At 35.8% G+C, this 18,490-nt stretch overlaps 1 protein-coding gene across 1 annotated transcript; it reads left to right on the plus strand.

Annotated features, from left to right (window-relative positions):
- Positions 1-719: 719 nt before the first annotated feature.
- LOC137655784 (uncharacterized) lies at positions 720-17,767 on the plus strand. Its single transcript, XM_068389925.1, has 8 exons — positions 720-849; positions 1,929-2,079; positions 2,743-2,870; positions 5,075-10,397; positions 11,917-12,210; positions 13,178-13,388; positions 13,676-13,830; positions 16,831-17,767. The coding sequence occupies exons 2-8, from the start codon at positions 1,984-1,986 to the stop codon at positions 16,897-16,899; spliced, it is 6,276 nt and encodes a 2,091-aa protein (XP_068246026.1). The 5' UTR covers positions 720-849; positions 1,929-1,983; the 3' UTR covers positions 16,900-17,767.
- Positions 17,768-18,490: the final 723 nt, after the last annotated feature.

The raw sequence follows: 18,490 nt of genomic DNA on the forward strand, positions 1-18,490 counted from the left end.
GAAACTTGGGCTCTAAGACGAAAAGAGGAAGAAAATCTTGAGAGAAGAAAGAAGAGAATGCTGAATATCATACATGAAATATTGTGAAACGATGAAATAAGAAGAAAATCAGGCGTAGTAAAGATTATAGAGGAGATAGCCTATAAGTGTCACAACTGAGGTGGTGTGAGCGTGTTCAGGATGGACGGTGGGGAGGGAGCGAGGAGGTATCTGTTAGAGGGAGAAGATGGAGAGGGAGGTAGAGATTTAAATGGCGAGATAAGGCGAAGGATGATATGGAGATAAAAGGTTTGGTGGAAGAGGAAGCATTGGAGAGGGCCCATCAGGCAACTGACCCTTTAATGTAGGGATAACGGCGGGGAAAAATAGATAATGAAATGAAACATGTGACGTTATTTTCAACAAACCTTATGTTACCACTACTGGTAAAAACATTGATATTAGATCTATAACAATTTTTCTTTCGAATCGGAGAATTCACGTACTGAAAGGGCTCTATATAAAATCGTAGAAAATATCCGATATAGATTATGATTATTTACTCCTAAAAGAAGTGACGCCATATTGATATCCAAAGCCCGGAGTGGTTATATTGAAATGTCTAAATTTACCACCATTGACTGTAAAATAATCTATAATTAAAACTAAAGTTAAAATAAAGTTGCTTCAAGAATACACTAAGGTTTGATAAAGTAGATAAATTCAGAAGAAAGGAACAGGTAGAGACTAGAGAAGTGTCTATGAAAACTAGGTGCTCTATCTAGACAGATCCCATCTCTGTTGATTCACAAAATGTAAACAAACAAACCTTCGTCTTCGTTGTTGTCATTTCAGGATTTTCAGTCAAAAGTAACTACGTTTTGTTCTTTTTAACCTTTTTATGGTAGTAGACTTTCCCCAAACACATTTAATTTGCCATGTAACTCAAATTAACATACATTGTTATTATTTATTTAGCCGTGACACGGCTTAATATACTGTAGGTAGACGAAGCCGCTTTCCTCTGCATTAGTTGGCCAGAGTTATGTGGTCTACACCAAGCCTTCTCCTACGACCTGTTACACCTTACTACACATATTTGGTGTAAGGTCAAAGACTCATGTACTATCTGGCCGGTTCTGGCAAAGTCTTGACTTGTCAATCTTCAACATGGTCCGATAATAAAAGGGAAACAAAGCACAAGAACACCAGCTAACCTAAATTTCCCCACCTAACCTAACCATATACTTCGCTACCCAGGGCTACATCCCTCTGCCACACCCCCTTTAGAAGCCGTATCCTTAGCTTATGCCGAGTTTTTTTTTTTTTCCGAACACAAGACTTCTCAATTGTCATCATTATCTGATTTTAAAAGGTAAACAAAATACAAGAATACCATCAAACCTAGCCTAGATGGTGCTTCCTAATAGTAACCAACCAGGGTAGCTTACCTTATTGAAATCACTGTCCTAAGATCTCAATTTGCAACTTTCACCTAAAGTTCAAAAGTAATACACTGGCTGTCTGAGGGGTGAGCGCGGCTTTCCCACTACTCATCGATAGTTAAACTTTAATGGCCATTTCAGATTTGCTGAAGTCACATTTTTATCAAAAGATTCTGGTTTAATGAAAGAATTTGGTTTGTATAGTTAAGAAATATATAAACTACTTTAAGATTTATATTTCACTTATTTTCAATACCTTGTGAACTTGTCAACATTCTTATATAATATCAGCAAGATTATATATATATATATATATATATATATATATATATATATATATATATATATATATATATAATATATATATATATATATAATATATATATATATATATATATATATATATATATATATATATATATATATATATATATATATATATATATATATATATATATATATAGAATACCTTGGAAAAATAAATTATATCTATCATTTATACAGGGACATGATGTTTGTGTATAGCCTGTGATACGTGGTGTTAGTCAAAAGATTCCCTATGTCTAGCAAGATTCTTCCCCTTCCGGAGTCTGTGCGATCCAAGTTACGATCTGGTGTTTCTATCTCATGTGTTGGACAGTGTGTTGAAGAATTAGTAAGTATAAAAAGTAGACAAATTGTGTTGCAATATTGTTTAGTTTTTGTTGCAAATGGAATTGATGTGGTAGTGCTTTACTACTGTACTTGTTTTTAATATTTTTTCTTTATGAAACTTGCCTTGAAGTTCTCATGCTAATGTCCATCAAAGCTGCTGTACCCTCTACCTCTAACCCTCCGGGTCCTTGCCTGGATAATGTTTCTTTAACTATATAAATCCTCTTTAAAGTTCTAGGTGTGAGTCTTGATTGCAAATTTACTTTTGAGAATCACATCTTATCTGTTTCTTCTCCAATTGCACAAAAAAATTGTCATACTGAGAAAATTTTTTATGATTTGCGGTGATCATCATGTCCTAAAAACTGTTTAAAATTCTTTTATTTAGTCTGACATATATACAAACCTTTTGTCTTATAAGTAGGTATAATTTTTTCAGCTATGATTCACCTTCCCAGGTATAGGCCTATTAAGGAATGGTATACCACTATAATGTGTAAGTTTCATTTATTACCTGTACCTTTTATAAATTATTCTTTGTGTTACTGTACTGTATTCTGTTATGGTAATGTGAGGAGTTTTTGTATGTGTTGTATATACAGTAGTTGCTGTATGTATGTGTTGTTTATAGTTACTGTATCCGTACATTATTGATATTTTGCAGGTTTTGAATAGCCTAGATGCAGGAGCTACATGTATAGCCATTATTATCGACTTCAGTATCTTCCGGATTCAAGTAGTCGATAATGGTCATGGAATTTGTCATGAAAACCTGAAGATTCTTGGGAGCAGGTAAACATATGTGAAACAAAAGTTAATGGATGTTTTTTTCTCTTTTACTTTTGCATTTAAACTAATGAAGATTCCAAGAACACTTGTTTTTAAGAAAGGTCAACAGCTCAATACAATACAATAGTAGAATGTAAAATTACCTAATTTTGCTGAATTTTGATGTTTTGTATTATGTAGTTATAACAATACAAAATTCTGAATTTTTTTTAGGGCTAATGTTGGGCAGCAGAGGTGCTGTAGGCCTTGAAAGCCAAATAATTCTTTATTAAATAATATACTATACTGTATATTGTTTAGAAAAATTTACTGTATATATGAGAGGTCTTTATTCAGTGTCTTACCCATTGCTTATAGTTTTTTATTTCAATAAATCTTACCCAATGTGCATTTTGCAATACATTTGGCAAGCTCAGCTTGGCTGAGAAACTCAAAATTAGAGGAACAGTTGTGGATTTTATGACTAACCCTCCTATCTAATACTTTATGAACCATACTAAATGGCCGCTATTCTGAAACTGTCATTCTCGTTTGGTCAGCCCTTGTGATAACATCTCATTTGGTGGTGCTAACTTTAATATTAGAGGATTTTTTTACTTATAAAGAATGTTTTGGCAGTGTGGTAATAATAAGTTTTTAACTTATTATTCAAGATGTTTTCTGAAATAATATATCTTCTTGTTTTTGATAGGTCGAATGTTCGAGTCTTAAGTTTGTCACACATAAGATATGCTTTGCTTCTAGAGAGGCTAAGAGTAGATACGAGTGTAGAAATACCCATGGATTAAATGGTTTTAGATTTATTAAATACTGGATTAACCGAGGACAGGGAGAAGTGAAGAAAGTTAAGCGTAACGCTTCACATTCTTCTTTGGATGGTGGCTTTGCTAATGACTGTATCTTGGTTGATGTTACCATTCGCTCTTTTAGCTTAAGAAATTCACCTTTCACTGTTAATTATGACTCATATTGGATCTAGGGCTCTTTTTTTTCTCCCTCCATGTCTCAAATGCCTTGCATTTGTTTTGAGCTTTTACTTATAGTGTAAGTTGAAAATGCTTGCTCCAAATCAAAAGTAGACCAGAAATATTCAGATTTACTTTATTCTTTGGTTTGAATCTTGACTAGAAATTTCACTAGGTATTGCCAAGGAAAGTAACTCCAGTGAGCATTTGATAAACATACCTCAAGCCTCACCTAAAAGAGAAGAGTGACAATTAAATGAAATTTGTTTTTTGAAGTAATTTATGCTGCACATGCAGGATTGAAGTAATTAATCTTGATTGTCAAAGCATATGGTATAGACAGAATGTCTATAGTTCCAAAGATGATTTTGAATTTTTATTAGTCAATAGAATGCTGACTGCAGAGTAAAATGTACATGTTACCTTAAAAGATACTTCACATACTACTAGAATCCTATACTTCAGTATTTACTTTGATTATTAATACGAAGATTGATGAAAACATTAGTATATTTGATAGGGAGTAAATAGTATCTGGAATGATAAAAAAAAAAAGGAAACAGGTGTATTTAAGAAACAAACCTTTCTCTTCAACTTTCAAGGTCTAAAGTGAATCTTCCTAAAACAGATCTCTCTGTAGGAAGACTCATAGATCAGACAACTACATGTTTTCTACTTGTCCCTACCCTAGAAATCTTAAAAGGTTGAATATACTATAGGAACCTAGTAGTGGTCAAGTTATTACGTCGCACTGGAACAGACCTTGTTGTAGGTAAGCTACTATACCGAGTAACTATTATATTTTAGTTTAAGATAGAAGCATTTTTCCCATCCTCTTGACAAGGGGGGAAGATGAATAACAATATTATTTCTGTACTTTAGTATAAAATTGCAGACATCATATCCATTGAGGATATGCTGGGGGTTCCTTCATGTCTATCTGTCTAAATAACAGAAATGTAGCCTGTTACCTGGAAATTATGGGCAGAGGATTGGAGTCATCATTGTTGCGCCTCCCAAGGTCCACTGACAGCGGGACGGGAGGGCGGGGCTTTCCCTGCTACCCGCCAATAACTACCAACACCTCGTTTTCTAAAAGCTGAGTTTCCAGTTTCAGAAATCATACTCTAATTAAATGACTCAGGGTTGTATAGTTAGGGACAATAAAAATTAAAATATCTATGATGCTTGAATTGGAATGTATACATTTCAATGCTCAATTAATGATTATCTCCTTTGCAGACACTCAACAAGCAAATGTCATTCGCTTCAGGACCTTTCCAATAATCTCACTTACTATGGATTTCGTGGAGAAGCTCTGGCTAGCATCGTTGATTTGGCCGCCATAATTGACGTAACGACGCGCTCGCGGGGCTCGACAGATACATATACCAAACTCTTCATGTATGGAAAGGGAAAGTCTGTTTCTCCTGCTTCTAAGAGGCCAAGTGTAGGAACTACCATCACCATTCAAGACTTCATGTACAACATGCCAGTCAGACGAAAATTGATCAAAGAGGCCCTTGACATCGAGAACATTTGCATTCGTTTGAAAAGTTTTGCGTTGATGCACCCTGATGTATCTTTTTGCTTGAAAAATGACAATACCAATGAGCAAGTCTTTCAGGCAAGTAAAAGTAATGGCTTAATGTCTACATTCATACAGTTGTTTGGCTCAGAAAGAGCTCAAGGTTTGGCAGAAGTGTTCCATTCCATTGATAATTTCAATGTCTCGGGCTATGTAGGAACACAACCCCACACAACAAAATCGCTTCAGTTTGTATACGTAAACAAGAGATTGGTGTTAAAGACAAAGATTCACAAATTTTTGAATGACCTTTTAACTAGGAGCTCCATCATAAGCAGTAGGCTTCATCCTACAACTCCAGCTCCGGGGAGGACTCCATCCAGTCCTACTAAAGGCCTTAGACTGTATGGTATGTTTGTTTTGAATATTGAATGTCCTTTGAGTGATTATGACATTTGCTTTGACCCACGAAAGACCCTAGTGGAGTTCAAGGAATGGGATAAGCTCTTACTGTGTATAGAAGAAATGATTTTGAACTTTATTCGGGATGAGGGCTTAGTAATATCCCTAGACGAGAGATATCGAAGATCTGGTCGAGAAAAGGTTGAAGACGATTTGCCTGTGCCTCACAGCAGTCAAGCTCTTCTTCAGGTATTTAGTCGAAAGAGAACTGCTGATACAAAGGTTGGGGATGATCTCCCTAAAGAGAAATATGGACGCACAATCTGTGTTGAGGATAACTTATCTGGTTTGCGAAGCCTTATTGTTCGACGCATCAATACAAAAATGGAAAGTCAGATCACCTGTGTTGACCCAGAGGAGGATGACTTTGATGACCTTACTCCAGTCAGCAATGAAGATGATAACAGAAATGGTGATGATAATGGTAATCACAACTCTTCACAGTGCCAGCATGGGGAGTCTAGCAGAGATAATCAAAATCAGCAGCCTCAGAAAATCGAAGAATGTCACGGAGGTATTAACACAAAGAAAACAAATGATCATGAGACTTTGAATAAAGCTGTTCAAGGTAATGTATCTCCTGTTAGGAATAATCAGGACTTAAAGAATTTGAGCCATGCAGAGTACATAAAAAGTGTCCTTGCAAAGAAAAGAAAGGACAGTAAAATATTACAAGAAAAAAATGTGAAAAATTGCAGTGATGATGAATTGTCAAATCAAGGTGAGGTGGATGAACATTCAACATTATCAAATCTTTCTCCTGTCAGAAATAATCAAGGCCATGTAGAGTACATAAAAAGTATCTTGGAAAAGGAAAGAAAAGACAGTCGAAATATACGTGAAAGAATACTTGAAGAGCACAGTGATGATGAAGGTTCCAGTCAAGAAGAGGTGCATGAACATTCAAAATTATCAAATCTTTCTCATGTTAGGAATAATCAAGGCCATGTAGAGTACATAAAAAGTATCTTGGAAAAGGAAAGAAAAGACAGTCGAAATTTACGGGAAAGAATACTTGAACACAGTGATCATGAAGGTCCCAACCAAGAGGTTGATGAACATTCACAACTACCAAACGTTGATTCCATTGATGAAGCAAATGTTAGTGATCTCCAAAATGAGGATGATATTCCTACATTTAGCTCCTCACTCTTTGAGAGAGAAGAAAAGAACCTTGATATTCAGTCTGTGGGTACACACACACGCAGCTGTCCTAAAGCTACTGAAACGAATATTTTGAAATTATCAGAAGGTACGATAGAAACTGATTTTTTGGGGGAAAATAGGTCAGAGAAAAGTTCTTTAAGAGAATTGAAAGAGCTTTATGATGAAAAAGTAAAGGAAATATATTCTTCAAAGACTTTGTCTACACCAGAACAAGACTTAATAAAAACACCATCTTCACCTCCTCCATTGAAAAATAAATTACTTAACTATGCTAACAAATTAGACTCTATTGACCAATCTCCTTCTAGTTCTACTTTGTGCACCGAAGTTGATGATAATGAACAAAGATCTCTTTCCAGTCTTCTGAAAGATGGTATGTTGAAATATCAGAAGAAAAAGGAATCAAGCAAATTTCTTGAAAAATTTAAGTTTAAGAAAAGTTTTAAGAATTCTGGTGTTAAGAGTCATTTAGAAGAAACAAAAACTACTAGCCTCTCACGCAAATGCTCACATAAGATGAAGGAGAAAACGACCGTGCAAAAGAGTGATTCCATTACTGAGTGTACTGTTGAAAAACCACTACTGAAAACGTCTCATATTCCAAAGAATTGTGAATCTCAAAATCATGGAGAAAAGAATGATAGACAAGTAAAATATAGTTTAAGGTCTGCAGCCAAATCAAATCTTGGAAGTGAATTAATTGAAAATAATCCACAAGTTGATGGAGATTTGTTTAAAGTTCTTGATGCAGAAGACCCCAAGAACCCTCAAAATCATTGTAATGAACAATTATCAAAGGATTATGAGATTGGCCTAGGAAACGATGATACAAGTCTTGACAGTAGCTTTAGGTTTTCTCCTGTACTGACTTCTACCTTTAAAAATGACAGTGACATTAAAACTTCAGAATCTAGTGATCAGCTCCCTGATAAACTACCTGTTCCACAACATAGTAAATATAAACACTCTTTTTGTACTGTTAGTAAATATAAACACTCTTTTTGTACTGTTCCTGTATTGCCAGAACCTCCTAAAGATTTTACTAACCAAGATATTGTTCAGAAGAAAATGGTAAGCTTTTCCGAGCATCCTGATTGTCAGGTAATTAAAGATCAAATTGTTGGGATAACAAAGACTTCATCAAGTGAGTGTTACGAAGGCAGTGAAAATAGCATACCTAAAGAGGGTCGTATTGCTGCTTTTCCGGTTCAGCCAGAAGCAGAAGACAAGAGTTGTAATAAGTTTTCAGGTAAACCCTTTTCATGTTATCATGGCACACAACCTTTTGAAATTTATAAGGATGGGAGTTCTGCTGATTGTAAGACTATACATTGTGATCCAGGATCTCAAATTTTCATCCAAGAAACGCAAAGCTTTAGTGAACTTGAAACACCAGTGATATCTTTGAAGGACTTAGTTCAGAAGAATGGTACCAAGAGAGATTCTGCAGCAAAGGACACAGATATAAGGGTAAACAGTGCAATTGAAAGTAAGACCTACAAAGGTATTCACAAGGGAGATGTTAATTCTAAGGATAATTCTGTTCAGATTGAGGAAATGACAGAATCATCTTTAGTTATTAAAGAGAGCACATCAGTTGAGTTTCCCATATCTAGTGATTTTCATATTTTGTCAAGCATTTCAGGAAGTCAACAGCAACAACCAAATAATTCATGTGGTAAAACTACAGTAGAAATACATCCAGAAAGTTGTTCTGATGGAATTAGTCAGTATGATACTTCAAACTCCATAAAAAATAAAAATTTTTCTCCTCAAATAAATACTGATTCATTAGTACAGTCTACATCTTTGACAAATGTTGACATTAATAACATAATGCCTTCCAAAGAAATGCCAAGTTGTGTCTCTTCAGCACCAAAGGACTGTTCTTCTGTCTCAGCCAAACCGGTTGATACTGATGAAAGGAAGAGAAATGAAAATGTAGTGATACCAACAGAAGAAGAAGTTCTGCAGTCCCCATCACTTCATTTCTCGCAACTTACCGTCCCAAGTACCGCAGATTCGGAGTCATCAAAAAGCTCAGAATTTTCTTCAACTATTGATGTTTTGGGAATTACTCTCCCAACCATTAGCGGCTATTCTTTGTGCTCTACTGGGATGCTTGAAGATACTAGAAATGACCCTGCACTAATAAAGTCTACTCTTGGGGAAATCTCGGTGAAAGGTGCCGATACAGAACGTATTCTTCCTAAAGAAAAGGAACTTCCATGTGATAAAGGTATTTCTTTGGTACCATCGCTGAAGGCAAAACTTGGTGAAGAAAACTTTTCGGGATCAGATTCATTTTTTATTGAAGCTGAGAAGAAAACGATGAAAGAAAAAAATGATGAAGAAAATGGATTTTCGTTTGAAAATAGAGACTGTTTGGTTCCTCCTCTTGATATAAAAAATACCAATGCAGATGAGGAGAGATGTACTGGGTCTGACTCCTTGATTAATGAATCTGAAGAAATGTTAAACAAACAGGAAAATGAAGTGTGTCATACTGAATTGCTTAACAAGAAGAAAAATGAACCGTGCATTCCTGTTACTAATGATATGGGGGCATTTTGTGAAAGCAGCATCTCAAAAACATTGGACAGTTGTTCAGATGAAACTAATCTTACTAGAAATAGTAACCCTGAAGTATCTAAAATTGTAAGTGGTTGGAAGGAGACCTCTGACTGTAATGGGAAAAATATATATATCAATGTAAGAACTGGAAACACTTCATATGACAAGCCCATTGTTAAGGATATGCCAGAGTGGAATAGTAGTCAGTCACTCGGGGCACCACTACTGAAAGTTCCCCTAACTCATGAGCCCGATTACGTCCCTTATGGAAAGTATCATCCAAGACAGGACTTCACTTTGAGTCATGGATATTCAACATTCTTATCATGGAAAAAGAGAAGGGATGCTGAAAAAATAGCCTGTAAAAAGACCACTCTTACATCAAGCAAATTAAACATAGAAGAAAAGTCTAAGACAGAAAATTTGATCAAACCTAGTAATATGGAGTCATTAACAGCAGCAAATGAAAATGTTAACCATTCGCAGTCAGTTGAAAATACGGAATCTCTTGTTGAGGGGAAAGAAATGCCGTCGCACGAAAAACTTTCGTCATCAATGCCACTCGAGATAGATTCTTTGCTAAAAGACTTTGAAGCTGATAATGAATCTGTAAAATGGGCAGCTAAACCATCATTAGAAGAAACCAGCGAATCAAACGTAGCCCAGATTTGTCAACTTTGGGAGCCTCATAATTTTGCTATGGATGCTGATGTCCTTCATTCAGAACCGTGCGTCAAAGCCGGAGAGGGAATGTCAAGCAAGGGAGGACCAGTTAGGATTTATAATATTGTGCACCCGTACAAGTTCACCAAAGAAATGCTTCCATCTTGTAAGGTAAGATCAATATTGAAATAATATTTTAACTTTTTATATATTTTACTTACAGTATACATGTGTTATAAATGTTTTAAGAATCTATTTTGATAATACTAAAACTGAACTGTTGTCTTTCAATATTGATTTATTCCTAAGAGTGTCCAAACCTTTCGTCCTTTAAAATAGGGGTAGGTTTTCAGTGGTTTTGGAGCAACCGCTGAATCATTAACAAGGTACAGTACAGTTGCACCCTAGTTTATGTCGGTTCGACATTCGTTAGTTCCAACCTTTTGTCGACCATCCTTAAATACTAAATGGAAAAATAAAAACTGCTTTACATCGTTTTACGTTAACTTACGTCGGTCACAACGTTGAATCATCATGATAAAAAACGAACAAATAAATTATTTATGAAATAAGTGAATATGTATAATGTTCATATATTATTAAAATATGAGTGGAATGCAAAGCATAAACAGAACATATTGTAATTACCCTTATAAGTATGAAGGAAAAAATGCGCTACGCCAAATGATTACGCTTTGTTTCTCTCAGAGGCATATTTAACATTCTTTGAAGGTCCAATGCTTTAAAATGTTTTAGAATTTTACACTCTCAAATTGTAGCATTATTTTAAAAAAGAACAGGCCTGGTTATGAAGTAGGAACATTCTTATTGTAAATAAATGAAGTGTTAAACAAACATTGCAATACTATATAAACCAATCAGCTACCTTTGCGATGGTAGTAACTCGTAGATCAAACGGGGGTTAAGGCGATTGTAGTAATGTGTCTTGATTTCGATGGATATCAAATCCAGCAAAGAACTACTGTCCTGGGGAAAACAACTATTATACAATAGTACCTCAGTTAACTGATTTATTTCGTTCCAGGAGCAAGCTCACAACCTTGAATGCTTCTATCCCCAAAAATAAAGAAATTTCACCTGATACATTCCACATGTTCATAAATACATATATTCACTAATTTTCAAAGGTTTTGTAATGGTAATTATTGTACATATTATTACCCTAACATTAGAAATGAATAATTTTTAATAAAATTTAGAAATATGCACGAGGAGGAGGAGGAGGAGGAGGAGGAGGAGGAGGAGGAGGAGGAGGAGGAGGAGGAGGAGGAGGAGGAGGAGGAGGAGGAGGAGGAGGAGGAGGAGGAGGAGGAGGAGGAGGAGGAGGAGGAGGAGGAGGAGGAGCTCCCTCCATGAGAACTAATGGAAAGCATCTAGAGTTCTCTCTTAAAAGACGTAACTAATACTAACTAAATCACTTAATTTACACTTTCTGGACACTTCAGTATTATTCATTTTTACACTCTTACTTTCAATTTTGACAAGGAATCTTGTCTTGAAAGAGGAGGCGTGGCTGCCCGAGACTCTAGGATCCCTCCTCATATAAGAAAAATTACTGTTTGCCTGATTTCTTTCATTTTAAGAGGGATATAATTGTCTTAGTTTTATGTACGAAAAAGTTTTTTGAGTAATATTTATATTCATAATTAATTAATTTGTTTACTTCCAGGTTTTGGGACAGGTTGATAAGAAGTTCATAGCTTGCAACATCAAGTATACTTTACACGAGGAGCCAAATTCATCACACAATTTGATGGTCTTGTTTGACCAACATGCAATTCACGAAAGAGTGCGATTGGAGAGCATCATCAAAGAAAACCTTGAAATTGCTGAGTCAGGGAAAAGAATTATTGTTACCTCTATGGTCACTCCTCCGATATCCCTTAGTCTTCCTGATGACGAAGTGAGGTTAATGGTGGCATATAAGGAGCTATTCTTTCAAAGAGGCCTTCATTTTACCAAGGTACGTAGTGTAATGTTCTAAAAGTCATAAAGCTAATGTACTATTGCATTTAATCTGAATACTTATAAAATTTGTAAGCATTAGATGTAGCTTTCAAGATTTATCTACATAAATACTAACCCTATTTTATTACATATGATTTTTTATTTTAAAAATGAACTGCTCAGAATTGTAAGATTTCTGTCAGAGAGCAATGATAGTTTATCTCCACTTGTTTCGACTGTTGCTGGAGCAAACGTACCACTTAAATGGTAGCTTAGCAAGGGTACCACTTACTTCTCTGTTAAAGTAGTTTCACTTGCATGTAGACTTTTGAAGTCTTTATTTTTTAAATATACATTGGTGATATTTTTTTATCATTGGTGCCTGCTGAGGCAATGGCAGTAGGAGAAAGGGCTGTGGCACCCTAGCAGTCCCAACCAAATTTGGCCGAGTCACTCTTCATGCAAGGAGGAATGATGAGGAAAAAAATACTTTTGTTTCTTTTTGAATATCAGTTCCCTCCCAAAGTTGGGGAAGTGCCGTGATAGATAGATAGACATACTGCTGGAATGGTAAAATTGGTGATTTTTATCACCTCTTTGAATTTGTGCATTGCGTAACACGAGTCATTTCTGGGCTCAACCTGTGTTGCTCCGTGAAATGCTCCTTAAAGCACCATTTCAAAGGTATAAATACTGCTAAATATACCAGAGAAAAAAGTTGCAAGGAATGCCAGAAACATATCCAGCTCGCTCACCCCTAAAGGGTGTCGGTATTAAAACTGGGGCGAGTGATACCACTACCAGAGGTCCCTTTCCAATTAGACCTCTCCCTCCTCAAAATCCCTCATTGCTACGAGGTGTCGTTCACTACAGCTACTGCCCAAAATTGGTGATTTATATCACATCTTTGAATTTGTGCATTGCATAACACTAGTCATTTCTTTCCTTTATTATCTAACATTTTATTTCCAATTGTATTTCAGACAAGCAATTCAGAGATTTCATTTCATGGCATTCCAAACTATGTAGTGCCTAAAGAATCCAACATGTCACGATATAGACGCGGCCAAGCAGTAGATACCATTGTAGAGAGTATTGTTCGTGACTTATGCCACACACTGTATACAACGGGCGGTGTTGTTGGCATTATTCCAAAGCCTCTTCAATATTTAATGAATAGTCAGGCATGTAGAGGTAAGCACATTTGCTTTCAAAGTTTACCAGTCTTGTTTTTTATTATTAAACTTATTTTAAGTGTTTCATTGATACAATACTATTGAGTTAAATTACTATTATAACATGTAGGTATGGAATTTAAAACAATTATGAAAACTGCTGCAATTATGAAATTTAAAATTACAGTATTGTAAAATTTGTTTAATATATTAATATGCCTTTAAAGAATGATTTGGAATTTCATTTTCCATTTTTTAGAAGTTTTTGAGAGCATTAGTGTTGATAAATTATTTCAATTGTAACAGGAGCGGTGAAATTTGGTGACGAGCTGACCCTCTCCGAATGTCAGGAGCTGATAGACTCTCTCTGCTCATGTCAACTACCATTTCAGTGTGCTCATGGTCGGCCCTCGATTGTTCCTGTGGTGAATATGACCCATCTTGCAAAATTAGAGAAAAGGGTAAGTTTAAATGATTCTCATTATGTGCATTAAATGGCAACCTCATATCTTAGAAAGATAATAATCGTTGTTTGGAGATTTTCACCGCCAAATAGAAATCTAATCCATTCAGAAAAAATATAAATTTTTTCACCACAAGCTCATTCATCATCTCTTCTTACACCTATTGATGCAAAGGGACTCGGTTAAATTTTGCCAGTCGTCTCTATCTTGAGCTTTTAATTCAATACTTCTCCATTCATCATCTCCTACTTCGCACTTCATAGTCCTCAGCCATGTAGGCCTGGGTCTTCCAATTCTTCTAGTGCCTTGTGGCACCCAGCTGAATGTTTGGTTAACTAATCTCTCTTGGGAAGTGCAAAGAGCATGCCCAAACCATCTCCATCTACCCCTCATGATCCCATCCAAGTTACTGATACTGTACTGTATATTCAATTGTAAATGTTGAGTTTTAATGGTCACGTTATTGTTATCAGTCATATTCATAGCATTCTATCTCCTCCACATTGATCTTGCAGTTGCACATTCAGTCGACAGTATCCAACATTCAGAGTGGGCATTGGATGGATGGTGGAGGAATCAGGCAGTGCTAGTGCTGGGATAGTGTGGTGTCTTTGTTGACAAAATGCTTTAAGCCTAAAGTTTAAAGAACGATCTAGACTTACTGAAGTGTGCAATGAGATTGATTGGCTGTATGAAAAATTAGTTTTATGTATATAAAAATTTAGTTTTCTCACAGTTCCTTAAATTAAGAATATAATTAGACACTACAGTAATACCTCAAGATATAAGTATAATTCGTTCTTGGATCAAGTTCGTAAGTCAATTTGCTCTTATCTCAATTCAATTTTTCCCTTATAAAATAACTAACAAAAATTTAATTTGTTTTGGTTCTCTATAAACACCCAAATCAATGATAATGACAATTGAATGCAAAATGTTTTTAATTGCTATAATGTACAGTATAAACATACAGTACTGTGCATACACTCAAAAAATTATAAAAAGGATTACAGTACTGTGATATGCATAAAATATGGCTTTATTACCTTCGAGGCAGTAGCAACTAATGGCGGTGCATGCTGAGGAGGAGGGTGGAAGGGAAGGAGAGAGATAATAGGATGGTACTGTATGCAATACTGTTCCTCACACAGCGTAAGACTGAAATTGGCTTATTTTTTTAAACCTTTTTATTCTTATCTACTTTTTACCTGTATTTTTTTTTTTACTGTTCTTCACTCTTCTTAGCTCTTTTTTTTGACTCACTTTTACTTGGCACAGTCCTTTTCTAAAAATTACTCATCTGAGGAGCTTTGTTTCTGTCTCCCTTTCAAAATACTGTACAGTATTGCGGAAATGAGTCAGGCAGGTGTCGTTAAAAATAGCCAAAGCACGACCAGTAGACAATCTATCAGGGTGTTTCTTTTCAATGAAATCAGAAATATCCTGCCACTTAGCCAACACTTCCTTAATTTCCCTTGAAGAAATAAATTCATCAGAATGGACCATCCACGACTAGCTTCAAATGTCTCCCTTGGCGTTAATGTCTTCCCACCTTCAGCTGCTTCCCTTTGTTTCAAGTCTTCGTAGATTGTGCTGGCCTTCTCACAGATATTCGTCTCGGTAATGCTATCTCCTGCCAGCTGCTTCTCCTCAATCCGCAGTAACAGAAGCCTCACCATGTCGTCATTTATATTTTTCCGTAACTCAGACACGATAGTTATGCCTTTGTGCTCTTTATAGTATCTTTCTATTTGAGGATTGTACAATATCATCAATGTACTCAGCTTGTGGTGGTGTGCCAACTCACTCCCACGGACACTACGCTCATGTTTCTCGATAGTTTCATGCTTTATCTCTACCGTCATTATGCATTTTTTCTTCTCACTTCCGACCTTATCACTCGCTTTCTTAGGACTTATCACTTATTACATAGAATGTTAAAAAATACAGCGAAAATCACATAAATATTGCAAACACAACAAAGGATTTGTGTGCAGAAGTCGACGACCACGTGAACTGAACGAGTGATGCAGGCTTAGAGTGCTCCCAAGCTCTCTATTATATATCGTAAGCATCTGTAAGCGTGCTCGTATCTCGATTCAAAATTTTGCTCGTATGTTGAGGTATTACTGTACCCTATGCTCTTCCAAGTGCGGTAGTGTGTAATAAGTAATTTGGAAGATGAGACTGGAGACATCCTTAAAGTGGCTGGAATATATACAGTATACATAATCACTACTTCACTCATTTCTAGGAAGAGATTTGGTACTTGATTCTTCCATGGCTGTCCGGCATGGAATTGTAATCAAGTAAGCAATTTGTAATGGTAATCACAATTTTTTTTTTATATTCATGTACAGTATGCAAAAAATTACAATAAAGTATTTTGCATGAGAAATCATCATAAAATTACAGTATGCAAGATTATGGTTTTCTTTTTGGCTAAACAAGTACATGCACAACTGTTAACCCTTTTACCCCAAAAGACGTACTGATACGTTTCACAAAACTCATCCCTTTACCCCCATGGACGTACTGGTACGTCCTTGCAAAAAACTGCTATTTAAATTTTTTCTTGCATATTTTTGATAATTTTTTTAGAAACTTCAGGCATTTTCCAAGAGAATGAGACCAACCTGACCTCTCTATGACGAAAATTAAGGCTGTTAGAGCAATTTGAAAAAAATTACTGAAAAATGTGCTTGAAAAAAAAAAAAACGCCTGGGGGTTAAGGGTTGGAAAGTTCCAAATAGCTTGGGGGTAAAAGGGTTAACAGCAATTGTTTGTTTGTAATTACATCAAAATGTGCACTAAGAAAAAATTCCTCTATAAAACCTTGTAAATAAAATCATTGTTTGTTGAATTATAGTAACTTGCAGTTGAAATAAGAATTGTTGCTCTATCAGTGGAGTGTCTGAGAAGGGAGGTACTTGGGAGACAGAACGTTTATTGATATTCATAGTTTTTATTTGTTAAATGAATATTTTTATTTTTCAGGAGGGGAAACCTAATATAAAAAAGTTGGTTTCCCAAATGTCTAGTCAAGAGAATGAGGAGGAGACTTGATCACATGAAGGATAATGATCAGAAGTTGGAACAAATAACGCTTTACGAAATGAAAACTGAACTTTTATGTATTTATGAACTAGTTCAAAATATATTCCTTCCATTTTATTTTTTAAAGTAACACTACCACCACCATTAACACTTATAGAAACCCTGATTTATCTTATCGTATTAAGTTATTTCATTTATACATGACATTTATGAGTTTCTGTTTTCTTTTATTATAAATGTTTTGTTGAAATTTGTTTTGGCAAGTTTATATAATTTTTAGCTGAGCATTACTGGTGTAAGACATTTTTATGATATATTATTTTGGAAGACATTTTTTAAAGCTTTTTAAAGTACTGTAAATGATATGATGGATTGGACTTATGGTATATACGAGCCCTATTGACTGGCGTTGATGTGTGGGAAGGCTACTCAATGCCACAGGGGAAACCTGCACTTTGAAGCTAATATTAAAGGAAGTTGGACAGCAAGATGGGAAAAAGTAAAAGGGTATTGAAAAATGAACACAGCTCTGGGTAGGAAGAATGTTGCAAAGAATGTGTGAGGTGCACTGACGTGATTTCATAGGACACTGTATTTGTCAACGTTTAATAGTGTAATGACACCACCGAAACTCATTTGTAGAAGCAAGGCTGTTGGCCTGAAGGATATGGTCTGAATTGACGGATAAAAATTGAAACAAAGTCAAGTGTAAACTTATGGAGGAAAAAAAGCAGCTGCAAAAATCTTTTTATCGTCTAATTTGTTACATAAGGCACCATAGAGGTAGTATATTTGTATGGGGGGGATGAGTAGCTATTAATGGATTAAATGGTAGAATAGGTGTCAAGGTGTTATTTATTGGCTGTATATATGGATATTGTAAAATTGTAAAGTAATAAAAAGTATTTTTCAATTGCTGTTTGACTATATTGTATATTTCCTATATTACATTATTTTCTTTATTGACAAAATGGTACTACTGAAATACAATTCTAATTTGCAATAGCTTGAGACAGCAGATATATATTTGTTCTAACATGACATACAAACCTTTGTCCCGATTCGGCGGGAGTTGGAATCGGTCGTTGAAATGGATAATGAGCAGTTATCCCACTGGTAAGGGTGGTTCGCTATTGACTTTAGCTTCGACTGTTCACACACCTATGTAGCACTGCTCTTCAGCTGTAGATTTATTTTCTCATGCTTTTAAGGTTGTTGTTGTTGTTTATGGAATGGAAACATGAAATTCGTGTTTGCGTGAAAGAAGGTCGGGCGCTGCAACTGCTTCATGTCAAAATCGGAGGGAGAACCGCACTCCCATTGTGCTTTGTGTTGGGGGGCATGTCTGTACACAGGCATCCCCTAGTGCCAAGTGTCTATTGTTGGAGGCATATGCTGTGAAGGGGAAGAAGCGCGTTAGGCATTCGTCGGAGACTGACTAGGCAATGCCCAAGAAGACACCAGTGAAGGCTTCTGCCACTGTTTTCTCCTTAGAGGGTAGGTCTGCTGCTGTTTTCTCCTTGGAGGCTAGGTCAGCTGCTATTCTCTTCATATGGGATCGGTCTGCTGCTGATGCCTCTACGCTTATGCCCCTGGATCG

This window comes from Palaemon carinicauda, chromosome 16 (genome assembly GCF_036898095.1).
Source record: "Palaemon carinicauda isolate YSFRI2023 chromosome 16, ASM3689809v2, whole genome shotgun sequence".
NCBI classification, from domain to species: domain Eukaryota; kingdom Metazoa; phylum Arthropoda; class Malacostraca; order Decapoda; family Palaemonidae; genus Palaemon; species Palaemon carinicauda.

Coding starts and splice junctions, on each gene's coding strand:
- LOC137655784 (XM_068389925.1), top strand. CDS start 1,984: ATGTCTAGCAAGATTCTTCCCCTTCCGGAGTCTGTGCGATCCAAGTTA. Junction 13,389..13,675: donor GAATAGTCAGGCATGTAGAG/GTAAGCACATTT, acceptor CAATTGTAACAG/GAGCGGTGAAATTTGGTGAC. Junction 13,831..16,830: donor TTGCAAAATTAGAGAAAAGG/GTAAGTTTAAAT, acceptor TTTATTTTTCAG/GAGGGGAAACCTAATATAAA.